The sequence below is a fragment of the Argentina silus genome (genome assembly GCF_951799395.1).
Source record: "Argentina silus genome assembly, chromosome: 12".
NCBI lineage: Eukaryota > Metazoa > Chordata > Actinopteri > Argentiniformes > Argentinidae > Argentina > Argentina silus.
In genome coordinates this window covers 20,463,034-20,490,622 of record NC_139666.1, presented here as the reverse complement: position 1 = coordinate 20,490,622, position 27,589 = coordinate 20,463,034, and the positions used below count along the sequence as shown (strand labels likewise).

The window sequence follows — 27,589 nt, the reverse complement described above, 5'->3', positions numbered from 1 at the left end:
GCAATTGTAACATTATCTGCAATTAACTCGAATACTAAGAGCCCACTCAACCTAGACCAGTTTTTTTTATATCAGAAACGTACATCTGTATGATCATATGGGCGTAAGTTTCACTAGAGACGGAGAAGACATATTCCCCAAGGACAAGTATTTGGCAAGAACACTGTTCAATTATGTTGAAATGTGAATCATGTAAATTTGTAGCCAACAGAAAGGTAATCATGTTGATACGAGTTAGGATTCATAGATATTAAACCTTAAGAGAGTAGAAGAAAATACTGTACATCAAAAAAGTTACATTTACCTCTCAAACACACAATACAGCCTATTTCCTAATAAAACCAGATGGTGAGATATTTGATTGATTTGTTTTCATACATGCAGGACGTAAACCTAACTGTGGATGTACTGAGTGAGTTTCATCTCTCTAACTTGTTTCTGATTGGAGAAAAGTGAGGTGTTGACCGCTGTTACATTTGTCCCTGATCTCCCCTACTGGCTGGCCAGTTGATTGAACTTGAATTATTCCGTAGTTCGTGGGAAACTGCTTTGCTAAGCAACCATACATTGGTGGACACAACTCATTATGGCCGGCAATACAAATAGAAAACAAATAGGTCCACAAACTATAACTCCACAACCTCACAGCCCCTTCTGTTCAGACGCTCTGCCACAGTAAAACAGAAGATTTGTATACTATATCCCCAAGATATCAGAATCCTTCTTGGTCAGTACCAATGGCCCATATGTCAACCTTTTTAAGATGGTATTATTCTGGGAGGAAAGCTGGAATGACATTTTCACAGTATAGTATTTTTCACTTGACCTTCTAGAAAAACATACAATTAGTTGGTGAATATTTATAGGACATGATAGGGCAAAGGAGATGAGAAAGCCTTACTTCCACGCCAAAGGTTCCTATAACGTTTTTGAGTTCAGTGTCACATTTTTAGGATGAGAAGAGCATTTGAGGATATTGTCATTGTGTTGCCAATAGCCAGGCAACACTGTGAAGAAAACAAATTTGCTCTATCCCAGTAACTAATTTTTAGGTACCATGTAAAAGCAAACATCTGTAAAACGGTTCATGCTGAAATCATGTTGGCACAATACCATATACCACGTCCCTGTACTTCCAGATAACCCAAAAGGACTAAGTAATTCGCTGAGTTGAGCAACGTCAATGACACGCACACTTGGAGACACTGGGCAGCTATTTAAGGCGGGTCGCCAGATGAGCAACAAGCACAACCCCCGCGGTAGCAGCTGGCGAGAGGACACAAGCGCACGGAGCGCACGAGAAATACCGTTCAGAAGGATGCGCTTCTTTGCTGTCATCTGTACCATCGGCTTCCTCTTGACGGAGGCGCAAGCGTGGGGATTCCGGAATGGAATATTGCATAACTCCATATGGCTGGGTAAATTACGTGGTTTTGTAATTGGTAATCAGGTATTGGCGGTTAAAACCATTATTTTCAACAAGGTTTTGCCAGTGCCGGCGCGCATGTCGACGACCGTTGGCAAAGCCCTGAACGTTTTTAGTTAGTGGTTTAAAATAATGGTTAAAGTAATCTGTGTCTTTGGAAAGCTATGTATCCATGGCATATTAAATATTTGTCACTTTATGCTGATTATCTAAAACAAGAAATGCTGAATGCGTGCTGTTTGTATTGTTTCATTCTGTCTGATGTGTAGTGCTAGAGCTGTAATAATCAGTGGTAGCCAGGGGGGCGGTTTGACTGAGCCCAAAGTTTTTACTGACTCACTAACTTCTACTACTTGATTAATTACATACAAAACAATACTTGTTCACTTGTACTTTAACATCTCTTAACCTCCACATCAGGGGAGGCTGGTGGAGGTAGAAATCAGTGGACGTGTTCCTCATTCCATTCCATGCATTACAATGAGCGTATCCTCCGATTTCTACCTCCACTAGCCTCTCCTGCTCCACATATAGGTTTATCACTCATTGGCACAATAGTGCACAACAGAGATTGATTGATTGGATACAATTGTATAATTAGCATGACTGGCCCAAGGGATTGTTCCCAAATCAAACATTTGCATGTGTAGCCTATAACAAATGGTGCATGTCTGTGATAGTGTGTGTGTGTGTGTGTGTGTGTGTGTGTGTGTGTGTGTGTGTGTGTGTGTGTGTGTCTGAGAGTGGGTACACACAGTGGAAGACACATTTACGAATGAGCACGGCATGAAGCTGGCATGTAAACATTGGAGAATTACTTCATTTTGTCTGAGGGATTTTAAACACACATGAACAAGCTTACTTTCTTGTACAACCCAGACACCACTTCTTGTATAACCTCCACTGTCTCTTCCTCGGCTTTGTAACAGGTCTTTGATTATGGACCAAAGTTTGTTTTTTAATAAAGTGAAAAAGAAGACTGAATCTGCCACAACCTATTTGAATGGGATGTGTGGTAGCAGTGAGGTAGGACTTCTGATAGAGATAATGAGTGAGGCTGGCCTGTACATACCAACAGACATCTGGAACACATAAACTGCATGTTTACAGTATTGTGTCACATGACCCCCCATATCGCTTGGTTGCACCAACAGGGAAACACACACACACACACACGCACGCACACACACACACACACACACACACACACACACACACACACACACACACACACACACACACACACACGCACACACACACACACACACACACACACTATAGGACCCTAATGAGGCTGAGGCACCTCAGAGGGAGAGGTTAAGGAGTTGAAAACATTGGCTTGTGGCTAATTTGGAATGGACTCTGGAAGTTCAACACGGTCATGCATGCGTGACATCAAAACAGGCTCAAATAGGTACTCCCCATTGGGAAGCACAGGAATATGACCACTGCCAAGAGGAAGATGCCAAACAGTTAGCTACTGTTGTGTAATGTTCCAAATCCAAGCACAGCACACTACACATGATAGGTCTACCCACTGCATGTGTGTTTTGTGTTTCTTGGATTCAGCATTTTCTCCCTTTTTTCTGAATGAATGCCATTTTGGTTGCTTGTCTGTTTTAGCTCCCTGAGATGTTTTTTTTTTTTTTTTTTTTTCCTGGACAGAACAAGCCGCTGGAGTCTACCACAGGGAGTCGCGTAAAGGGAGATACCAGCTGAATTATAAGGAGGCCATAGCCGTGTGCAAATACGAAGGAGGAAACCTGGCCACTTACGACCAACTGGAGGCTGCTCGTCAAATAGGTCTATAATCACCTCCATCTCCACCCCCCCCACAGCCCTACCCCTAGCCCCAGCCTCTTTCTCTCCAGGCTGGTGCCAGTGGGAATTTACTTCAGGAAACGTCTCTGCACTGTACCATAACTCACAAGCAATGCACAATGTTTCCAATTGGATTCTGTCAATGCTGACTTTAATATAAGCATAAGCAATATAAGTTGGTTAGAGATTGGGCCCCACGAGTTCAGGCAAGACCATATACCGTTTGATTAATGATGCCTATAACAAACAGTTTATAGCAGCCAACCATGTGTTCAAGCAGTGACAGGAAGGGGTGTGTTTACCTTGCCTTTCTCCCATGAACTCCATCAAAGATGTACTGCCAGGCCTGTATGTGTGCTGTGGGACTGCTGTGTGCTGTGGGACTGCATCTCAAATGGAGTCTCAGGAGTATTGCAAGAACCAGAACACCTGACCTGCTCAGTAAAGTTGCTCAGTAAAGTTACACAGATTGAATACAGGCCCTGCGTCTGAGAACCTCTTCTGTGGTGGTTAGAGCTAGCAGCAATCATCCTAGGAGGTCTGTTTTTATCTCCCCTCTCATGGCTGTTTGGCTGCTGATTGGAACTGGAGGCTTAGATACATGGCAGTCAGAGGAGGCTGGCGGAGGTAGAAATCAGAGGACAGGCTACTTGTAATGCATGGAATGGAATGAGAAATGGTATCAAAGACACATATAAAATGGTATCAAACACACTATTCCTCATTCCATTCAATGCATTACAATCCTCTGATTTCTGCATCCACCAGTCTCCACTAATGGCATATATGGTCCATATGCCGCTCCCCCACCCCCACCCCTATCCCCACATTAATGACTTGCTTGTGATCGTTTATTCCTAGAGGGCATATTTTTGTCAGACATTTCCAAAGACAGAGTTTTGTTATAAGACTCCAATAGTGAATGGACCATTGCGAGAGTGCTTTATCTGTGACTATAACAGGGACATACTGTATATAAGCTCTTGAAACCAAGTTGTTTAGAGCCAGTTCAGATCACCCTCTTATTCTTTGACCAACATGTCACTCTCTCTCCCTCTCTCTCTCATAGGCTTTCACGTGTGTGCAGCTGGATGGTTCGACAAAGGGCGTGTTGGCTACCCCATTGTCAAAGCTGGTGCCAACTGTGGCTTTGGGAAGGTTGGCATCATTGACTACGGGTACAGACTGAACAAGAGTGAGAGATGGGACGTCTACTGCTACAACCCACACAGTGAGTAGTAGAAAGCATGACAAATGGCTGCTTAGGCAATCCTGGGCAGGGCCTTAATTGACCATGAGTCTCCATGAGAGATGAGTACATTAGACTAAGTCAGAAAGCCATTGGTCCCAATGGGCGAGGTTGAGGCACACCAGGGTAGAATGAGACACATTCAATGAGACACACATGGTCAGAATGAGAGAGAGTTACTTGTGGTTCATGGTAGTGTAGAGCAGGGGAGGCTGGTGGAGGTAGAGGTAGGGTTCGATACCATTCCTCATTCCATTCCATGCATTACAATGAGCCCGTCCTGTGATTTCTACCTCCACCAGCCTCCCCTGGTGTAGAGGGCCATTGGTCTACTGTATGTGGGCTGGGCGTTGAGGTCTGAATAAGGAGTCAGTCATTCCATGAGTAAGGAGACTGGAGACGTCATAACTGAAATAGAGGGTGGTCTATGGGAGGGGGTGACGTACAGCTGCAAACCTCAGCACTCCGATGATTCACCAAAGCCTTGCAGATGGAGCGAAAACTCAACGCCTTCAAGCTGTCAGGGGGGGAAGTTACACCAAAGGCCAATGTTGATTCATTTCACCAAGATTCCTTTGTACAGGGCACATTCAACACGTTTTCTGTCGTTTAAAGATATTTACATTCCAATCCCTCTTAGCACATCTGAAAAGTGGTCAAAAGCAATATTATTTATATAACACCCAACTAAACTGCCTGTGAAATTTTTAAGAGATCAAGGTTTAGGAGGGGTTCTAAATTGGTGCAGCCCTGCCAAAGCGCTGCTGGAGAGCCAAACCAAACAAAGAGCAACACCTTGAGGTGAAAAGCCAATGAGAAATGAATTGTAGAACTAATGGCTCTTTTTTCTTGAAACTTAGTATTATACAAAGCAGTGGAGGCTGGTGGAGTTAGAAATGGGAGGACGTTGTCTCTCATTGTAATGCATGTAATGCACGTGTTCCATACCATTCCTCATTCCATTCCATACATTACAATGATGCCGTCCTCCGGTTTGTACCTCCACCACCTTTATATCATCCACAACTTAATAATGACAAAACATCAGTATTTGGCACTTTTCTTGGAGGATGATACTGTATTATACATGGCCACACAGATCATGCAGGCTGGTCACCACATGTTACAGTTCAGTTGTGTTCATCATGGAGGAGGATGTCTCATTGGATAAAATAGCTAAAATTATATTAATTTCCCTTACAGTCACTTGTTTGTGTTACATGAGTTATGGGGGAATTGCATAACAACTCCCATTTACCCACATTTCCACTCTAGAGGAAAAGGGCTTTTGAGTTCATTCTCACTAGTCTATCAGTGGAGGCTGGTGGAGGTAGAAATGACGTTGAGCCAGTCCTCTGATTTCTACCTTCACCAGCCTCCACTGCAGTCTATACATGTGGTGCTGATTTTCTTAATTCAGAAGACAAAGGAGTCTCTCTTTTCAATGTCTTACTGTATTCAGTGGTCACACGCAAAGGAAAACCCTACACGTTGAACGTCATTCACATCTTTTCATAGTTAACAGATGGATAATAGAAATGCTTATGTTGATAGCAATACAAAAAGTCACACATTTGTGAAGTTGTGATTCAAGTTAGGAAACAATTATTGGAAAAAGATGTTGCTCTTTATTCCCAGAGAGCAACTGCCATTGTGCTGATTTCATTCAGTCTGAGGAAATCACCTATTCTAAAACACTTCAACCTACAAAATAATTCTTATCACACCTTATTTACAAAAATATCTGGTACCACTTTATTTTAGTGAACACATATATAAGGCACTCATTTGTAACTTATAAATGCTTTCTACCTAGCCCCTGAACACCCCCCACCCTCCCACACTAAAACAACAATGTTATTGGGGGAAAAGTTGTCCTGGAGGTCAGGGAAGCTAGGCAGTAAACCCAAGGTCACTGGTTCAATCCCCGGATGTGAGCCAGTGACTGGAGAGTTGCTGAAATCACATCTAACTGGCCAGCTACTACATGACTTGTACCATGAAAATAGGAAAACACTGAATAAAGACCTAATAAATGGCTAGTAATACCCCAGAATTGCACAATTAGCTACACTTCCAAGCTACAAATGTGTGCCTTATGTGTGTTCCCCATGCTAAAATGTTAGTATCTATATGAACAATGCCTTCTCCTCCTCTCTGTCTCACAGCAAAGGAGTGTGGTGGGGTGTTTACAGACCAGGAGAAGATCATCCAGTCTCCGTCTTACCCACAGGAGTACGAGGATGACCAGATCTGTTACTGGCACATCCGCGTGCGCTACGGCCAAAGAATCCACCTGTACTTCCTGGACTTTGATCTGGAAGAAGACACAGCCTGTCTAGCAGACTACCTGGAGATCTATGACAGCTATGACGACGTCTCTGGCTTCGCTGGAAGGTGAGTATCAGTCAGTGGGGGGCTTGTGGAGGTAGAAATCGGGGGATGGGCTGATTGTAATGAATGGAAAGGAATAAGGAATGCTATCAAATCCGTGTTTGATACCATTCCTATTTCCGTTCTATGCATTACAATGAGCCCGTCCTCCGATTTCTGCCTCCTCCAGCCTCCACTGGTACGAGGGTTTCTTGGATTTGTCTTGGCACTCTGCACTGGTTTTAGTAGTTGTAGAAAGCAGATTTCAGTTGTTGTTTTAGGGTTGTACCTCATGATATAATTTTCACTTATACAGTAACTTATAACTAAATAAGTGGTCATAGGTAGATATTGTTATTAATATGACACAGGATTCCATTAAACCGCATAACAGTCTATCATGTAAAATAATCACAGTTCTGACAAAACTCTGCTTTGGTGGTGTTTTGTTAGACGATGTTGTCCTCATGTCACTCTTTGATCACATAAATCTGTTTATTTTTCGATAGGTTCTGTGGCAATTATTTTCCAGATGACATCATTAGCACAGGTATTGTATGACACAATCGCATTACTATTTTATCATCTTTTTTTTTACCACCTATCTTTTGATCTTATGGTCATCATACTGTAATCAGGTTCACATGGCTCTGAGGAAAGAGTCAGGCCCTGTATCTTTCAAAGGGAACTACATCTGATTGTCTCAGATCCAAACCAGGGGAGGCATTGTAATGCATGGAATGGAGTGATCCATTCCATGCATTACAATGAGCCCGTCCTCCGATTTCTTGCCTCCCCTGATCCACACAAATGTTATTGTCCAAGCTTTAATTGATTTTGATTTGATTGAACTGAAATGTGATTGATACTGATCATATAAAGCATAAGAGAGAATATCATGTGTTCAGAATGGATTTCTGGATATCTATGAGTATATTTTATTGTTTTGTGAACTATCCAACCTCATGAGAGACGATAGTACCCTACTTTGAAGCTCACAGAGTAACAGTGTATTTCTCATGTTTATTTCAAGTTGATTTAGTTTTAAAATGCATTTTCACCAATGTCACCAACACATTATACATCATATAAAAAACAAACACATTAACAAGATACATAACATAAATAAAAGCATATGGGTAGCCTATGGGGGGGTCGGGGGGGGAGTTGCTAAGGACAACTGTATGCAGCTCTAAAGAGGTGGGTCTTGAGGTTAGTCTTAAAAGTTGTACAGTACCTGTTGCTGACCCCCTAACAAGGGCATGAAGATAACTATTCGACCTCCTGAGAGCAGATTATACACTACTTTGAAGATCACAGAGTAACAGTGTATTTCTCATGAAGATGGCCATTAACCTCCCACACTTTGCTCTGTATCTCCGCTACAGGTAACGTCATGACACTGAAGTTCCTCACTGATGCCTCGGTAACAGCGGGAGGCTTCCAGCTCCACTACACTGCTGTAAACGCCTCTCTTGCCACGGATTCACACGTCTCTCAGAATGACACCCACTATATCACTTGACAACTATGATTTAACAGATTCTTTTTTAAATGTTTGTATGCATTGTATTTATAATGTTCTAGTTGTTTGTTAAATGTTTTTTTGGTGAAACAAATAATACTATAATAAATTCATACCCTTTTATATAAGTGTTTAAGATTATTGATGTTTTGTTAATTGTGTGATTCTGGTGCTGATTGCTTTTACCATTGTTACCTCACTGTCATTGGGCGATCGGCGTTAGCTTTAAATCCTAAGCAACCTGCCCAGTGGTGAACATGTTGTTTGAAGTACAGTAGACCAACATACAGCACTATAGCAGGTATCAAAGCTGGGTGCTGGAAGACCTTGTTAGGTGAAGTTATGGGTGGTAGTGTTCATTTTTAATTTCCTGTCTTTTGCGGTTTTTGACAAGCCATAACTTCTCACTTAAAGTTTTTGGTCATTAATTATCAATCACATCTGGCTTGATTACATGCTATAGTTCAAGGCAAGGCAAGGCTAGGCAAGTTTATTTATATATCACACACAAGAGTTCGTTGAAACAGTCATTATAACTATTTATTTCTGTCTGGGAAAATCTCACAGTGGACATCAAGTTCATGGAAAAATAATGAAATAACTCCAGTTGTTGTGCAATGTGGAGCTCTTTGACATTATGGTCATTATTAACCCTTGGACTGATGAGGCATATTGCATGATGATGATGATGATGATGGTGATAGACTGATATGGTAAATATGATCCCTGCCATACTTATTGTAAGGGTGTACCCTAGGAACAAGGATAAATACCTACAATGTAGAAGAAATTACCAAATAATATAATCTTATAATGGACTTTTTTGCACTTTTTAAAAGGTTATTGCAAATTGAAAAGGTTATTTTCAAGTTTGCACCTTTAGAATGGGCGGTCCTTGTATGTCGGGTCAAAGGGGATTCCATACGACGTCGGCGTGGTAAATTCGCGCCAGCATTTTCGCGGGGACAGAGAGAACAGTAAGACCACGAATTGTAAGCCACATTTTATTTACACAACATCGTATAGTTTATGCTGTCAATATATCATCGGCGTTCATGGTATCTTTGTTTATAATCGTCTGTTATCCATCAAGAATATCGAGGTGAGGAAGTTTATCTTGCTGCTTTTTGTTTGTTTATTTCCGCGCGATGCGGAGGAGTGACAAGCATATGAGCATCATTTATTGACAGCTAAAATCCCAGAGAATAAAACATTTAGACGGTGTCAACAATGGCTGGTCATTTGACTGCCTGCTCAAGTATTTAATAAGTCTTCAAATGTAGTTTGTGTGGTTGACTATGCTAGCCAGCTGATTAGCTAGCAGGCTAACTTTGTTGTCCACCCAGGCAGCTATGCAAATCATTCCCTGGGGACTGGGCTAGGTAATTTGATGGCAGTCGGTGCATATTCCTTTTGAAAAAGCATGATAGCTAGCCACTTGTAACTAGTTATTAAGAGCCACAGATTGCCACGGATTGATTAGCTTATTTGGTCACCTCTAGGTAAAGATGGCGGTGAGCTCTATTCTTACAAAGTTTGTAAACTTAACGAGAATGATGACGATTGAAAATCACCTTTTGATTCTGGCGTTGATGCTCAGTTTCACCCAACCTGACCCCTCATGTTGCCCTAGACCAACATTAGCCACGCACGCACACAAACAAACAAACAAACAATGCCCAGTTTAACACCAATACTATTTACATTCCGCCTAATTGTCCTAAATTACAGTTGCTAACAATCTCACATTGTTGTCATGAAATGCCCTGCCCCTGCTGGACTTGGTGAATACAGAGGGTTGCATGTATATATGTGGGTGGTGGCCTCTGGTTGACTGGACCTCTATGTCTACCAGGGTGTGAGGATGATGGCGACGGTGCCCCTGACCAGCTCCAGCCTCCTCCCTCTGCTGGAGTCTCTGGAGGATAGTGCAGCCGGACAGTCAGAGCAGACAGACGCCTACCTCACCATAGCAAAGTAGGTGTCCCAAGCTAGTGACCATGTCTGTTTACAAGACTCTCATAACCTGAAAATGTTCTTGATAGCTGCAGTTGCTTTTAATCTTTAAATGCATTACATACAAGACGCTTGTGTTTGTATCCTTGTAACATTTTGTGCACACACTGTACCTCCCTGCTTTGCCGCCTTGCCAGGTCGACCTCACAAAATAGGTTTCTAACCTCAATGGGTCTTACCTGATCAAATAAAGGTTAAGTAAAACAAATAAACGGTGCTCAATTGGGCATGGTATACAATTGCCAATATGATGCAGTCAAATTGATCAGCTTTGCATTTGTCTCACTATAAATCCTAAAGTAAGAGAGAGAGAGCTGTCTATCCCGAGGGGAAGCACCTCAGTGTTTGGTGTTCTACTATATTTCCATGTACATTTACATAATGTGATTCATGGGTGTGCTCTCGTCTTTCCAGTCGTCTCAGTGGAGAAGATGGGCGACAATTCCTCCCTGCAGTTGTAAAGCACTTTCTACGTCTGGGTAAAACATTACAGGTGAGTGTGTACTTAATGTATCAAACTGTAGAAGGTCTATCACACAGACTTATTTTGCGTGACCGTACTGTATTGTGGGCATGGCTTTGTTTGGTCACTTTGTACATTGACATTACATGTATGTGAATTGTGTACTCTGCCCTGGTAATGCATTGCTAGTTTGGTTTTACTTTATTTTTCGAATATGAAACAAGGCATTGATGGGAGCTATCGATAATCTTTGTTATCCTTAAGAAGGCTTTGCTGACCAGTGTCATCTTATAAAAACACAATCGACATTTAAGAGACAGACATTAAAACATGCACCATTACAACAACCAGGGGAGGCTGAAATGGAGGCAGAAATCGGAGTACGGTGTCATTGTGTCACACGTGTTTGATACCATGTGTCATTCCATTCCATGCATTACAATGAGCCCTACTGGACCTCCACCAGCATACACTGCATACAGCACTGCATACAGCAAAACGCATCATCATTAATAATCAATAATGTTGTAATGCCTTTGTCCTGTTGTTTAGGCCCATATCTCCAGTCCTAATGCTGAGCTGAGTCAGGCCGCCCTGCAGGCCCTGGGGGTCTGTCTGTTCAATACCCACATTGTGTCTGCGATCCCAGGTATGGAACAGGAGGTTCCTTTGATATGTTCAGTTTAATTTATTTATGTTTCTTCTTTTAATAATCAATACAACATAGAAAGAAACATGCTTCCTCTTCCACATGCATAACATACAATGACACACCTACAAATCCTAACCAAAAAAGAAGTAATCTAGCACTACCCAACCCCCCCTGCCCAGCAGCCGCCGTTTAGTTTATGTTCACAGTTTATGATGAGAATGGATTAGATGATACACATGATTTTGACACTGTCTTTTTCCTCTTTCAGCAAGCTTTGCAGAGGAGCTGTTGTTGTCACTGTCCTCTTTGGTGGTGAAGTCCACAGACAAGAACACATGCACAAGAGCACTATGGGTCATATCCAAACAGAACTTTCCCCCAGAGGTGGTCGCCAAGAAGGTGCGCTTCAGGATAGAGACTGGTTGCACTCTGGTTGTTGTTGTTATATAAAGACCACGTGAACATCTCAGATCTGTTTTACACATTGTTGATGCCAGGGTTCTTGCGCAAGGCTGGAAAAGCAAAATGAAATATTGACCTTGTCTGAAAGAGACATCTGTTATTCCAGACACATGCCATATTTCAAGTTCAGAATTTAAAAAGTTGCAGCATTATCTAGCGTGAGCCTATTATTGGTTTGACAGAGGTCATGAAACAGATCAGGCTACACATGCGCATTTTTGACAGATAAACACAAACCCACAAATCAGCTGAGCAGTCTGAAAATGTAGGTCTGGAAAAGTCCGAATTTTGTGTCAGCCCTGTGTGTCAGCCCTGTGATGCTGTTCAGTGTGTGTTGAGGCCTACTGCAGGGAAGGTTTGTAGATGTGGCTGTATGATTCTGTAGTCATGACTACGAATGTTCTCTGTCACATAGGTCCGAGAGATCCTGAGGACCCTGGAGTCGGTACGGACCAGAGAGGACATCCAGTCTATCGTCATGGAGCATGAGGCATTGAATGTCGTCATCAGGTAGACAAAGCCACCCATGATATGTATATATTTACCATATTTTCTTCTACCTTGAGATGGTGTAATTTACACCATAATCGATTGACTAAATGTTTGTGTGCACTTTGGATTTCACTGCTTGCTATGCAACAAGTTGCCCTTTCGGGGGGGGGATGATAACGATTGTCTACTCTACCCTCTACTCTTTGTGGTCAGGTTGCTGGAGCAGGCCCCTGATCAGATGGGCGAGGGTGCAGTGCGTTGGGCCAAGCTGGTCATCCCCCTGGTGGTCCACTCTGCCTCCAAGGTGCGCCTGCGGGCGGCGGCCGCCCTGGAAATGGGAATGCCCCTTCTCCTGGAGAAACAGCAGGACGTGGCCGCCATCATGGAACCCCTCTTGTCCACGGTGAGTCTCTCTTACCGTCAGCTTTCTGAAAAATGTTTGATTACGAAGCTGCCCTATACGGATCGGACAAGGCCGATTCGCACAGGATTAAAATTATGGAAATTCTCTGGTAATGGTTGCATTGCCCTGCCTCCCCTTGGAAAACAAATCTGTCTGAATAGGGCTTTAGGTCTATTTACTTCATACCTGCTTTTCCTTGTATAAACTTGAACGTTTCCTTGTATTTCCGCAGAAACTCATCCCTGAGCTGCAGAAGCTCTTCTCCTCCAAGAATGAGACCAATGTCCTGAAACTCTGGCCTTTGTTTGTGAGACTTCTGGGAAAGGTAAGGCAGTTTGGCAATTTCTAATAGCATTAAATCACTAACTGCCAAAGAATTCCGGAACACTCACCACCTAGTCACCCTTGGCACTCTAGAATGTTGACAGTTTGGGTGACTTCATTCACCCTCAGCACTAAATGAGTTAAACATTAGCTCACACTGGACACACTAGTAATGGTCTACAATGGATGGCCCTTGGCTTTCAGGAGTTGATACTGAAATGCAGGATGTCTATTGTGCCTCCTCACACAGATGCTCCATAGAGGTGGGCCCTTCATCAACTCTCTCCTGCACCTGGAGGAGCTGGGCTTCCGTAGCTCCTCCCCCAACATTAAGAAGATTGCCTTCATCGCCTGGAAGAGCCTTATCGACAACTTTGCCCTAAACCCAGGTGAGTAAAGCATAAGACAAGGCAAGAATTCGTGCTGCTCCCAGCCTGAAGTGTGTGTTGAATGTACCACGGCCATTTTGTGTCAAAAGGAAGGCCCATAAGACAGAAACCCTGCGTCATGTAAAATTGTCTCTTAACAAACCCTACAAACTGACTTTCGCTTTCGTTGTATATATTTGGATTGCCAGTTTCTATGTACAGTAGATTCTGTTCTGTCTGTGGTCCCCCCCCCCCCCCCCCGTAGACATCCAGTTTCTATGTAGATTCTGCTCTAACTCTCTGTGGATCCCCCCCTGTAGACATCCTGTGCAGTGCCAAGCGTCTGAAACTCCTCATGCAGCCTCTAGCCTCCATCCAGGTGAGGACGGAGGCTCTGCTGCTCACCAAGCTGGAGGTGTGGTGGTACCTGGTTGTCAAACTGGGACCCAACCTGGTTGCTCACTTTGAACAGGTGAGAGAATCGGGTGGTGTTAATGCTGGACTACATTTTCTACATCTCTTGTGAAATGTGACTGTTCTCATGTTGTGAATGTGTTGCCTTGCAGCCTGTTCAAAAGTGTGACAAAGTGTGTGTGTGTTTGTGTGTGTGTGTGCGCGCGTGCACAGATTGCTATACCTCTCCTCAAGTGCACTCTTGGTCCTGACCTACCCATTCCAGCCACGCCATCTAAAAGCTCCAATCAGAGCGCTCCTGTAGGGACTTCCACACCTAAAGCAGGTATAGACTTGAAATACCTTCTTCCGTCTTTTCTTGACTGTTTCGTGGAAAGTGTTGTCCTATCATGTTGTGTATCATGTTAGTTAGTTTGTCTTAGTTGTTTGTTAGTTAGTTGCATGTTATGTATTTGTCTATACCAATATACAACATTATTTGAAATAACTTTCTTGTATGAATCTAAAATAAAAAAATGTTCTACCAGGAATTATGGAAGCATGCGATGCTTTGAAATGAATAAAATCTCCCCCCCCTCCTCCCACCAGGTGGCCCAGCCTTCAGCAGCCCAGCGGTCACACCTCGTATGAATCTGAACAGCAGTGTCCATCCGGTGCAGTCCTTCCCCTCCATCCAGCTGCTGGGGCTGGAGATGATGCTGCATTACTTCTTGGGGCCAGAGGTCACTGCCGCTGTGGCCAAGAACAAGCTGGTGCTCAACCTGGGTGAGAGAGCTGCTACAGGACCACAGCCCTGACTCCTTGTCATCAGAATATCCACACACACACTATCAAATGAAGATGAGTTGTGTGTGTTGGGGAGGATTTGCTGACATGTTTCTCTGACATGAATGACCTCTCGTCTTTCAGAACCTCTGACGCACCCCTTCCTGTCCAGCCCCTCGTCCTTCACCAAGCACGCCTCTCTACTCATCTCTGCCGTCCGGGACTGTTTCATCACTATCGGCAGAGACGCCCCAGGTACCCGCTGCTCATCCGGACTGACCACAGTGGTCATGTGACGGCATATGGCTCATGTGTACAGTAGAACCTTTGTAGTCACAAATAGTTCAAGAGCCAACTTCTCTAAAGCATATTCCATGTTGCTTTGCCAGTCAGTCTGCCCGTGAGAGAGCATGAATCAACTCTGGCCCTGTTAAAATAAGTGGGCTAGTCTCTTGCGTGAGCATCTACTACACACTGGTTTTGCTCCAAGAGCAAAGCTGAGACCCAAAGGTCCTCCAGCAATCCCCTGGTGCAAGCTGCAGCACTGGGCCAAGCCTGTAGCATTGCACACAGCTGTTTGTGTTACTGCTCTGTCCTCTCTCCATAAAGGGATAGCTGTGTGTGTGTGTGGATTGTGTTGATTGGAAACAGGTTGTGAAAGATCCTAAGGGGGGTAAAGGGGATTGGTAGCCAGGAGTGCTGGTCATAGTATTGTGTGATAGCATGCTGTATCTGTGGGGGGTAGAGTGTTGGCTTGTGCATGGAGTGATTGGCTTGCTGTGCAATATCCTTTCATATGAAGTGACTCATGTTTTTTTCTCTCTCTCTCTCTCTCTCTTCCTCCTTCCCTCTGTAGATGCCCTGCTTGCCCTCGTATGGAAGAACCTTGTCAGTTTTGTCAGCACAACGATTGATGCTGGTGAGTGCCAGGCGGTTTCGCCACCCCAGCAGTGAATCTGTGGAGGGGCCTGGGAGTGATTGCTGGCCTGCCTCTCTAATCTCTAGGCTACCTGCCGCCCCGATCCCCCCCCAGAGAATGTGTCCTGTGGTTGATTGTGAATTTTCTGTGATTGCTGCCCGGATGGACAGGCCCTTACAGACATGGGTCTGGCCCAGCAGCTTCACACACAGCACCATGGCTGGGCCTGGGTCCTGTCAGGGGGGGAAGCTCTCAGACCCCAGCCTCCCCTCCACCCCAGGCCCATCCCCACTGTCATCAGTTTAAGTCTGAGCGGACCAGCCACTGGGCCTCAGGGCCTCAACCGCCGTGACGAGAAGAGAAATCTGAGGGGCAGGTCCCCAATGATGACCATCTCTAAATCATAGATCAATGCTTTGTCATACTTTGGTCCTGAGTTGTAGATGGATACCGTAGATACATCTGTGGAGCTGATTGGATCTGAGGTCTCATTTAGTGCCAAGGGTGAAAAAAGTTGCCCAAATTGTGAACGTTCTAGAGTGCCACGGGTGACTTTATTCACCAAAAATGCTTAAATTATGATGCTTCATTTTGTAGACGATCAAAGTATTGTTTCTAGGTAAATACCACATAAAACACTTGGCACTCTAGGTGGTGAGTGTCGCAGAATTCTTTGTCAGTTAGTGAATTAATAGTAATTCACTATTCACTTTTATTCAAGTTGATGTTCACTAATGTCTCTGTGTGTTGCTGTGTTACAGCAGGCAATAAGAAGGAGAGGCAGGGTTCGGAGGTGCTCACCCTGATGTTGCAGGCTCTACAGAGCGTCGTCTCCTCGGAGGCCCTTCCTGCCCATAAAGTCCTGGTAAGATCTGATCCTACTCTTAACTCCAACTAGGACATGTCCACTGGTAGTCCTTGTCAGTGGGCCAGGTTAGGCTGGTGGAGGCAGAAATCGGAGGACTGGCTCATTGTAATGCATACAATGAGGAATGATATCGGGGGCCCATTGTGATTCATGAAACGGAATGTTCTTTGATTTGTAAAATGAGCTCATTCAATGCTTTAATTCCTACTACGTCTCCATTCTCAGCTGCTCCTGGAAAGCACAGTGAAGGGCCTACCCCAGAGGGTCCTTGGGTCTGCCTCCTACCAAGTTGGCAAGATGGATGTTTTGAATGTGAGTGTCCCTTGATTGATTTTATTTGATAATTAAAAGTAGTCATCTGCTACAGCTGGCGACATTAGTATATACATAAAGCAAATATTGAGAATAAAAAAAACACAACAAATCCTAAAGGCTTATTTCCATTGTTCCATTGTTCCTAAAGGCTTATTTCCATTGTTATTTCTCACTGTTCAGCTGAAGGCAGGGTGTATCTGATTACAATCAAGTTCATGTTTTGTTAATGAGGACAAGGCAAACAAAAGGGACTGTAAATAAGCAGTGCATATTAAAACAATATTATCCAGTTTCTTTCTTCCTTGCTAGCACCCCTTCCTCCCCTTTTCCTTGGTTGCACATCCTTATATAAGGGCTGGCTTTTGGGGGGTAGGTACAGGTCAATGATTTCCTGTGACTTGCTCCATAAAAATGTCTGTTTTCAAGTACTGTTCTTCAGTACTAATGGGCATCCTATAGCTAGGCTCTTTGATATTGGAGCTCGGGGCTCTCAGTAAATATATGATTTTGTTTGTGTGTGTGTGGTCCAGTGCTTTTCAGTGGTCCAGTGTGGTTTCATGGTGAATTGTCTCTTTTATCTTGTCTCTGCTCCAGGGTACCCCGGCTCTGTTCTTAATTCTCTTGTTCTACAACAGCAGCCTGGTCTCAGCGTTTGTAGAAGACGAGAGGTGGGTGTCCTGCCTGAAGTGTCTCTGTCCTCCCATTCCCTTGTCTAACTCACGAAGATGTCCCTGTGCTTACCACATAACTCTAAAACTAGAATGATTGTTCTTCATAATCCATCACTAGCTTTTCAAAAACCTTTCGTGCTTTAGTGTTGTATTTGGCTTATATGCTGTGTTTGTGCCTGCATGTTCTCATAGGTTCTTCTTGTGCCTGGAGACCCTGGTGAGTTGTGGCCTGTCCGGCCCCACGTCACCTCTGGCCTTTGGGGAGGCTGTCCTGGCGGCGATGGGGCGCTGCGCTGGGACTCTGGGGAACAAGGAGAAGCTGTGGAGGATGTGGAGTGTGGTGGTCAACCCACTGACGGACACCGTCATGCAGGTACGAAAGGGACACACACACACACCATATTTTCATCCTGATACAGATAAGTTCCATTGAAGTCAATCTATTTTTATTTTATTTATTTTATTTATTTTTTTACAAGGGGTTAACGGTTAACTCCCACACTGCCAGTGTTGCAGATCAAGGTGTGGATGGGCTTTAATGAGATTTTAAATCCCCTATCACAGACAAACGAGGTGAACCAAGGTGACGCGCTGGAGCACAACTTCAGTGCTGTGCACACTGCCCTGATGTTGCCCATCACACACCTGCTACCTGGCCAGGCCTTGTCTCAGGTGAGTTGTTCCGGTATGGCATGCCTTAATAGTCATGCTATATAGGATTTATAGAGCACTTTGCTCTAATTTATAGAAATATAATTATATCTCCAATACACTATGAAAGTACATAAGTCACAAACTGCAGAATGTAAGCATAACTGGAGACACTTGTTATCTTTGGAGACAGATGTCATCGTTATGATTGCTAGAAAAAAAGTTAATGAGCGGTTGCTAAGAACCTGTAAATATGTTCTGTTTTTGCCCAAGGTTTAGTAATCTTGCAGGTAAGGTACATTTAGTAATTTATTACAGTTTACTGTTAACTATCTGAAGTGCTGACTCTTGCTAGCGATCATAACGATGGAGTCTGTCTCCAAAAATGACCCGTCTCCAGTTTTGTTTACATTCTGTAGTTTGTGACGTATGGACCTTCATAGCGTATTGCTGTGTCTATCCGACTTTGAAATGACTTTCCTCTGTGACTTTGCTTCCTCTCGTGAAGATGACTCAGAAGTCCATGCTGGCCTCATGGTCCAGGCTGTACACAGTGTTCGCCCGCTGTTCTGCCCTGGTGGCCACAGCTGAGGAGAACATCTGCTGTGAGGAGCTGTGTGTCAAGATGGCTGCCACTCTGGACCGACAGGCTCTGGCTGTAAGTAGAGGAGCTCTCAGACCCAACACAACATATCTGATTTACTGGGACTCTTAATTGTTATACTGTGTAATTTTTTTATTTCATTGTTATAATGGCGTTTTATTGTTATTGACCAGGTTCCATCAACCTTGGAAGCGGTGGCTAATATTCTCCTGTTTATTATTGAGAATGCAGACTTTTCTCCTTACTCACCGCAGTTTCAGCAGAAGATGAAATGTAAGGTGTTTTCTCTAGTGGTTTTCTTCAAAGGCCTTAATGTACCTGAGGATGTTAAGTTAACTCTCTCTTGAAATCTTCCAGCCCCTCTCACGCCCCTGACGTGGGTGCGTAAGAAGAGCAAGGCCCTGGGGAACCTCTCTACCTACCAGACTCTCCTAGTTCAGTCCCTGGAGGCCTTCACTGCTCTGGAGGCCCCAGATGCTTCTACGGAGGGTACAGGGGTTGCGTTGGTCTGTGTGTTGTCAACACTCTTTACTAACCTGGCTCTGGCCACAGCAATTCAGGAGGCTCTGTCCTCCCTTAACCAGCCCCTCACAGTCCTCTACGAACAAGCTGGGAGGACAAAAAATGAGCATCTTAAATTCTCCCCAAATCTGGGCACAAAGGTATGTTTAATTTCTTTTAACGTTGGTTAAATAAATAATTGGCATACGTTTCTTTTGTGTTTTATTTCTTGAAGACACTGCAGATATATTTCATGGTTTGACTCCTGTTGAAGTTAGTAGTAACAAGAATAACCCACTAAACCGTCAAGTATTTGATCCAGACATTTGATCCATGTCTCACTGTTTGTGTTTGTTTCTTGTAGCTGGAAAGGCTCCTGGGTGAAGTGTTGGGAGGCCTGCAGACACGTTCAGCTCTGGCCTATGATGATGAGCTCCTTGCCCTGCTCTCCCCCCTGCTGTGTGTGCTGTTCCCCCACAAGAGCAAACACATCCGCTCCCTCGTGACCCAGTTCTGGAACGCTACATTCGCTCATACAGCTGTTCTCACCTACCCGGAGGAGCTCAAGTAAGTAATCTCCTTATGAAAGATTAATTATACTATCAGGGTTATGAACTAGGTTAAAAGTTAAGGTTTTTATGTTGAGAAATGTTTCTCTTTTACAGACCAGTTTTGAGCCAGGTGAAGCAGAAGACACCCATTATTTTACCTGGCTTTGAGGCTGTTGATATTCCAGATGAGCATAGTGGGCAGTATTCTGTGAGTGTCTCTCAGCCCCTATGCAATTAACTTGCAGTCTCTTAAGTGTTTTTTTTGTTTTTTAATTTTTTTTGTTTATTCTGAACTGAGAATTGTCGTGTGTGCATGCTTACATCTGCAGAGTGAGAGCTCTCAGCTGGAGACCAAGCTCAGTGGAATGCAGGTGATGTCGGCGGGGAAGAGGAACTCTATGCTGGGCAGGGCTGGAGAGCTGAAGGAGAACAACTCCAAGACATCATCCAAGCCTGTCTCTGTAAGGGCTTGCATGTTTTCTCTAGCCTCCTATGGAAGATGATGTTGCTATTGGAACCGATGACCATTCTCATCTCTCACAACAGACTAAGCTTGATTTCGGGTCTCCCAAGCCGCCTCGGAGAGAAGTATTGGAGGAGGAGGCGTCCATAGATTTTGTCTTCATTCCGCCTGAGACGAAGGAAAGAGTCCTGACTGAGCACCAGAAAGAGGTCAAGAGGACTAAGAGGTCGGTTTCAAGTACATTAACCGATTGTATGGAAGCATTTTGATTTCATTGCTGTAAGTCAGTCCACATATTTTATGTTTTGTTTTAAAGGGTTGACATCCCTGCCATGTACAACAACCTGGATGCTTCTCTTGATGCCACAGTCTTCAGCCAGTACACCCAGAGCCAGGAGGAATCCCAGTGAGTTATTTGTCTTATGCCATTTGGCTGAAAAATACTAATCGGTTAAGGCTGCTTCATGGTAAATCAACCTACATTTTTTTATTTATTTTCAGGGATAAATTATCATCAGATGAGAAAGCTGAAAATGTTGCAGAGGACGAGGTTAAGGCAGAGGTAATGCCAAACCACATAAACAAACAACAAAGACTATTCATTATTACCATTCCCCCCCCCCCAAGGACTGAATTGTGTCCTTATTTGCCCCCAACAAACCATTAAAATGATAATGGCAAATGTGGAAGCCTTCAAAGCCATAAACCTATTTCTTCTCTGTAAAAAATACAAATATGCTTTATTGCAGGTACAAGAGGAGGAGGACATGGAAGTGGAGGATGCTCCTGACATTCCTACCAAGGAGACCCAGGAATATATCAGTCCAACTGCTACAGACAACATGGCACAAGAGCCCCCACAGGAAGAGGAAGAGCCAGCACAGGAAGAAGAGGAGCCTGCTCAGGAGATTATCCCTGAGTCTGCAGATGTTTCTGTCGAGGAGGATGTGTCAATGGAGGAGCCTGCCACGGAGCCTAGAGAGGGCACCAGCCCAAATGTCTCCAGCTCCTCTGACATGGTCTCAGGGACGCCCCAGAAACAGAACAGCCGTCGACAGTCCTTTATCACTCTGGAGAAGTATCCAGAGGGGAAGCCTGCCAGTGGGACATCATTTACAGGCCCCCACACTAGAACTTCCAACAGCCAGGAGCCTTCCTCTCGAGCTTCGCTGACAGAGGCTGGCACTGACTCACAAGCCTCACAGGAGACCAAGCAAGCAAGGCCGAAAAGCTCCAAGAAGATTCTTCCTGAAAATGAGTCCCCCCAACAGGAGAAAGGGGAACCTTTGGAAGATAAAGATGAATCAGAGGTGAAGCCTGAGATACGACCAAGTGAAGGCACAGAGGATGAGGATGATGTCATCCCAGACACCCAGGCTGAAGTGGAGAAGGAAACACCTGCGATGGAAGAAAACATAGAAATAAACAGTCAGGAAGAAGAATCCGAAAGCCCTATAGAAGATTCCCAGGCTACACTCAGCCAGGGTGGTGAACTCCGACGGTCTGGACGCCGCAGGAGTAAGCCTCTGCGCCCAGGGCAGACTTTGGAGGATCACAAGGATAAAGACAAACTAAGGAGAAAGGATCAACCTGGAGAGGAGATGAGTCAAACAAAGACTACCCCTGTCAATCAGACTGATAGACAAACACAGGGTGGATCTAGCAGGAGGAGTAAGCTGGCTATTGAGATTGAGGAGGACAGTAAAGACAAGTACAGAAAGAGAGCTAGTAAGGACGAGAGTGAGTTGAGCCAAACAAATTCACCTATGGCCACACCCTCGCCTGCTACCGATACCAATAGCCAATCACAGGGTATGTCAACCAGGAGGAGTAAATTGGTCAGTGATTCAGAGGAGCTAGCCAAAGACAAACAGAAGAGGAGAGGTGTTGCAGAGGATGAGCTCAATCAAAGTGACTCTCGGACAGACACTGCCTCTGACACTGACAGTCTTTCACAGGGTAGACGTAGTCTAAGGAGAAAACTGGCAGTGGAAGCAAAGGAGGATGGCAAACCCAAACGAGGGAGTAGGACTCAGAAGGAAGAAGATGAGCAGAGCCGAAAGGAGTCAAACATGGGCAAGCCGTCTCAACAAGAAAGTCAGTCACAGGGTAAGGCAAGCAGGAGGAGCAAACCTGTCAGTCTCTCAGAGGAGTTTGATCTCATAGATCAGGTTAGAAAGGTGGGTGAAGATGCAGAGGAAAGCCAAATTGATACTCAGATAACCACACCATCCCCTGCTGCTCAAACTGATAGCCAATCACATGGTAAATCAAGCAGGAGGAGCAAACTGGTCAGTGATTCAGAAGAGCTCATCCTCACAGACAAGAGGAAGAGGAAGGGTGGTACAGAGGACCAGCTTAGTCAAAGTGAATCCCAAACAAATACACCCTCTTCAGCCACTCAACAGGATAGTCATTCACAGGGTAGAGCTAGTAGGAGGAGCAAAGTGACTGAATCTGAGGACAAAAGTCAAAATATGGTCAATGATTCGACAGAGAAAGAGGTAATTCAGACTGATTCTCAGGTCACGTCCTCAGCTGCCAGTCAAACAGAGAGGAAGTTGAAGGGCAAGCCCGGTAGGAGAAGCAAGGTAGTAGAGAAGCAGTCAAGGTCCAGCTGCAGTCCTAGCCATACCTCTACAACAGAGTCTGAGAGCCCACAGATGGCAGATGTTGCTGTTGCACAGGAATCCTCTCAAGGAAGGGGCAGGTATACAAGAAGGAGAGTGTCCCAGGGTTTACTGTGCAATGTTGAGAACTCTGAGTCGGATGCTTCAGAGACTCGAGAGGATGTTCAGAAGCCAAAAAAAAGAGGTAGGAAGCCAAAATCTTCAGAGTCACTTCCAAGCCCACTCACTTCAGGATCAGGAAAGCCAGGGACAGACCAAGAAATACCAATGGATAGTTCTGAATCCTCTCAAAAGATCGACTCACAAAACACACCTAGTGACACCTTAGAAATCAAGACACCAAAGGGTGATGAGGACTCCCTCAAAACTGAGGAGCTACTAGTTTTAAGACCTCCTTTGGCCATCATAGAGCAAAGTGAAACTGAAACAGAGATGGATATCCAGGGTGATATGGTTAAAGCTGTAGACACCATAAAAATCAAGACGCCAAAGGGTGATGACTCCCCCCTCAAAACTGAAGATTTAATGCCTCCTTTGGTCACAAAGACCGTCATGGATCAAAGTGAGACTGAAACAGAGATGGAAATGCAGGGTGATATGGTTGAGGCTGTAGACTTTTGTCTTTCAGAGAAGGCTGAAAGTGAAAATGCAAAGCCCCCTCCACCATTGGACCCTGCAGTAGAACCTGATCTGGAGCTGAAGAGCAAGCATGTATGTTTGTCCCCTCAGAAGAAGCAAAAGCCTTCCATAGGTAAGTCAAACCTGGACACTGCTTCCTCTGATGAGTGTGACCTGAGTGACGCTCCGGCGGATGACAGGACACCGCAGCCTCTCAACTCACTGCTGCACACTGACTCTGAACCGGCCAACTCTCCTGTGCCTTCTTCCCCTGAGGTAAATGCTGTTTCAGACGACAGTGTGTTCCTGGAGCCAAACACATTATGCACCCCTCCTCTGCCCACAGACGCTCTACCCAGTGAAACAGTGGATAAACTAAGCCTGAGCCTCCAGGTCTCTGAGTCTTCAGAGGAGAAGGTTCTAGACATGCCTGAGCCTGTGGGTATGTTGAGTGAGGAGGTGACAGAGGAGCAGGACGAGGACAAGGAAAACGTTCAGCCAAAGTCTACCAGTGTTATAGATACCAATGTTCTTGAAGAGGACCAACAGGACCTGGAGGAAGAGGAGATTAACATGTCTCTTGGCCAAACCCATCCAGATTGTGACAATGCCTTAGATGAGGAGCAACAAGAGGAACAGTACACATCTATCAAAGAAAGCCAACCAGAGTGTGACAATACCTCCACCAGGACAAGAGAAGAGAAGGCTGAGGCAGATGTAGATCGAGACATCACCCCTCTCCAAGACATCACACCTTTCCAGGAGAGGCCAAAGACGGATGAAGCATCTGGACTGGAGTGTGAAGAAGAAGATGAAGACGCACAGATAGACAATAATGATCTGCCTCTAGGTGCTATTGATTCTGTTGCCCTTTTGGCTGACCCGCATGAAGTCCCAGTGCCTCTACCAACAACCTCTAAAGACGTGTGCCAAGACTCGCCACCCAAGCAGAAGAGCATAGATGCTGTGGTTGGGCTTGAGGTTGGCCAGAGCCCCAACAGTGGGAAGACTAGGGGGGTCTGGTCCCCATCAGCCTCCCCCTCCACCAGTATACTCAAGAAGGGCCAGAAGAGAACACTGGAAGAGGAGGAGACCCCTTCCCCTCTCATCAAAGTAAGGTGCTAGGGTGTATTTGATCAATAATGCTTGGTACAAATAACATGTTGAACGTGGTGCAGGAATATTGTGTTAGATCAGGGTTAAATTGTTTATACTGATGGCATGAACACATTTTGAAAAGTCATTCACAGGTTTCTTTATTTTGTTTTGCAGTCTCGACGAGTATCATTTGCTGACCCAATTCAACATCAAGAGCTGGCAGATGACATTGACCGACGCAGCCCAGTCATACGAACCAGCTCTCCCAGGTCCAAAATGACCAGCAGTATCCCACAGCCAAAGGTATACCATCCAGTAACGTTGTTGAGACCAGACCGTTTGGAATTAGTAACTCCTTCCGACACGTTAAACCAATCAAATAACTTGCTTGGGTGGAGCTTAAAAAACCCCCCCCAACAGAATTCAGGTTTTCTTCCATTTGCTTTCATATTGCAAGCTAGCATAGGCAACAATTGAGCAAAATAGTCCTACCTGGTCGGAAAAGACAACACACATAACAACAAGCAACCATTTTACGGGCATGTGGGTGGAGGGTTCTTGGAATGTAATATCCAATGATATTGTGAGCACATTCTCCCATCGCTCTGTCGAGTTCGATCTGTGCCAGAACAGCACATCTAAAATTAGACTTTCAAAAGAGGCGTGAGAACAACGTGATTTGGAGGTATGGCTCTTTGAGACTAACCATCCAGTAATTAATGATCACTGTGATTTTTGAATGTGGCAGAAAATTAGTATACTGACCTTTTGTCTGCACTATTTTCAGGCACATTAACTCTTATGACCCTTAGATGTAACACCCTCTGCTCTGTCTTTATTGCAGTACATCACAACTCCAACAAAGGGCTTACTGATCCTCAGTCCACGCAACCTCCGGAGCCCGGGATACAAGAGCTCCAAGAAGTGCCTGGTATGTAACCCAGAGACCATTAACACCAGTGTTCTTGTTTACAATCAGGATCAGTATGTAACATTGAGTCTAGGGCTATGTTTCATATGTAGGCTATTGACAATAACGTTCCAAAACCTAATGGATTTAACAAATGTCTAACTTGATCGTCTTGGTTTAAGATCTCAGAGATGAGCCAGGAGCGGCGGCCCATTCCCAAGGACTGTGTTTACCCTGCCCTGGTCAGCTGCTCCACCCCTGTGGAAGCAGTGCTTCCTCAGATCTACTCCAACATGTGGTGAGCATCGGGCCCCTTTTCATGTAGCAGATATCCATGTAATTTTGGTTATTAATCATTGGGTATATATTATCCATCCACCCTAACTTTTTTTATTCTTTATTTAAACTATCACACTTATTCTCAATTTCTGCAGGCCCCGTGGCTTTGGACAGCTTGTGCGAGCCCGAAATATTAAAACTGTTGGTGACCTCAGTGCCCTCACACCCACCGACATCAAGGCTCTTCCCATTCGCTCCCCAAAGATCGCCAATGTGAAGAAGGCACTCAAAACTTACCATGAACAGCAGGTATGTATCTCTCTACTTTCTCATATCAACTAACAGCAGAGATCTTCTCTGTGAACTTTAGTTCGCCTAAGTGTTACTTCTCATACACAGTTGATAAACACCAATTCAGGTGGTTGCTACTGTACCTTTTTAGGTCTACAGTATGATTGACATTTTGCCTTTCGATTGCTGCAGCGAAAAGGTCGTGGCGATGAGTTGAAGAGTTTCGATGAGATGGAGAGGATGACCTCTGAACTGGAGGAACCAAACATTCCCCAGAACATGGAAGAGGAGGAGAAGTCCTCAGGAGAGGCCCTAGGTGAGTCCCTTCCAGCAGAAAGTGTTTGTGGTGATGTACTATTTCTTTTAAACCACTTTTGTGGTGTAGCACCATGGCCTACAGTGCACACACATGCCTGTTGGCATGGGTTCGAATCCATTTAAAACATGTTTTATGATACAGGCCTAAACCTTCAACCCACAGCTATTTTCAGCATTGAATATCACTGGTGTACAACCAACTTCTCAGTATGTAACACATGGTTTGTCCCATCACCAGCCACCGCGTTGTTGGACGAGCCAGTGGCCATGGCCTTGGACCTGAGGCCAGAGCAGGAGAGGCCCGTGGTGGTGGACCAGAGGCCAGAGGGACTGCTGTCTGAGGTGGGGGCCCTGGTGGCCAGATTGACACCAGAGGAACTGGTCGAGTGCTCTCCGGACCAGCTGGTTCAGCTGCACGAGCAGCTGGGCGGCATGATGAGGACCGTGGTGGTCCAGTTGCAGACCCGCCTGTGTCAAAAGGAAAGCGCACCCTGATTCAGATGCGCACACACTCCTTTTGGGATGACCCCTCTACCCCCAACCTCTCTGACTGTTGAAAGACTTGATTTATATTTTTAGCCTGAATTACTCGCCATGGCAACAGAGTGAAAGGGAAGCACAGGCTCTTTGTTTTGCTGTGCCAGGAGGAAGTGAAGTGACTTTTTAAACAATAGGTGCTGGCCAGGAGAGGCACTTTTTTTCTTTTTTTTTTTACATGTGTGTACTTGTTTTAATAAATAAATGAGTGAATGAAAGACTATCAAAGAGTTGTTCTTTGGATATGTATGGGGTGGCTAATTGTAATGATTCACTGCGGTTCACTCAATGGTTCATTGTATTTTTTGTACATACGTGGACAACTCACTTCTGTTGTAATGTTATACTAATGCCAGTATTGTGCCTGTTTGAGGCTGTCATGTTCAGACTGTGATACAGCCTCACGTATGATGTGGGTTTTATGTTTTTAGTAGGCTTTGTTTTGGTCTCATCTCTACTTCATTATGTCTTGTCAGGATACTTTTCTGTCATGAAGCATGAAGGTGTAGCAGAGAAAATACCTTTTGTCTAATGTCTTCCTGAATGTACCCACTAAATAATGAAATGGCCTCCTTGATGGCAAACATCTTTTTACAACTGTCTGATCTGTTT

General features: G+C 44.6%; 2 protein-coding genes across 2 annotated transcripts; both read left to right on the top strand.

Annotated features, from left to right (window-relative positions):
* Positions 1–1,318: 1,318 nt before the first annotated feature.
* On the top strand, positions 1,319–8,394 carry tnfaip6 (tumor necrosis factor, alpha-induced protein 6; the record flags this gene model as incomplete). The annotated part of the gene is made up of 6 exons (XM_083682642.1): positions 1,319–1,418; positions 3,092–3,229; positions 4,317–4,478; positions 6,665–6,893; positions 7,379–7,419; positions 8,258–8,394. 6 exons carry the CDS (start codon positions 1,319–1,321, stop codon positions 8,392–8,394), a joined length of 807 nt encoding a protein of 268 aa, XP_083538768.1.
* A 943-nt stretch (positions 8,395–9,337) lies between these two features.
* On the top strand, positions 9,338–27,568 carry rif1 (replication timing regulatory factor 1). Its single transcript, XM_083682482.1, has 35 exons — positions 9,338–9,386; positions 10,250–10,371; positions 10,825–10,903; positions 11,426–11,522; positions 11,794–11,924; positions 12,403–12,497; positions 12,693–12,882; positions 13,115–13,207; positions 13,457–13,595; positions 13,895–14,046; positions 14,202–14,313; positions 14,577–14,753; positions 14,898–15,008; positions 15,610–15,672; positions 16,434–16,537; positions 16,766–16,852; positions 17,450–17,523; positions 17,719–17,899; positions 18,091–18,198; positions 18,686–18,835; positions 18,955–19,054; positions 19,139–19,443; positions 19,647–19,849; positions 19,948–20,041; positions 20,163–20,294; positions 20,380–20,522; positions 20,613–20,702; positions 20,798–20,858; positions 21,046–24,657; positions 24,817–24,945; positions 25,487–25,573; positions 25,735–25,850; positions 25,987–26,140; positions 26,315–26,438; positions 26,679–27,568. Exons 2-35 carry the CDS (start codon positions 10,259–10,261, stop codon positions 26,933–26,935), a joined length of 7,863 nt encoding a protein of 2,620 aa, XP_083538608.1. The 5' UTR covers positions 9,338–9,386; positions 10,250–10,258; the 3' UTR covers positions 26,936–27,568.
* The last annotated feature ends 21 nt before the right edge of the window (positions 27,569–27,589 follow it).

Coding starts and splice junctions, on each gene's coding strand:
- rif1 (XM_083682482.1), top strand. CDS start 10,259: ATGATGGCGACGGTGCCCCTGACCAGCTCCAGCCTCCTCCCTCTGCTG. Junction 13,208..13,456: donor TTGTGAGACTTCTGGGAAAG/GTAAGGCAGTTT, acceptor CTCCTCACACAG/ATGCTCCATAGAGGTGGGCC. Junction 25,851..25,986: donor CAGATCTACTCCAACATGTG/GTGAGCATCGGG, acceptor CAATTTCTGCAG/GCCCCGTGGCTTTGGACAGC.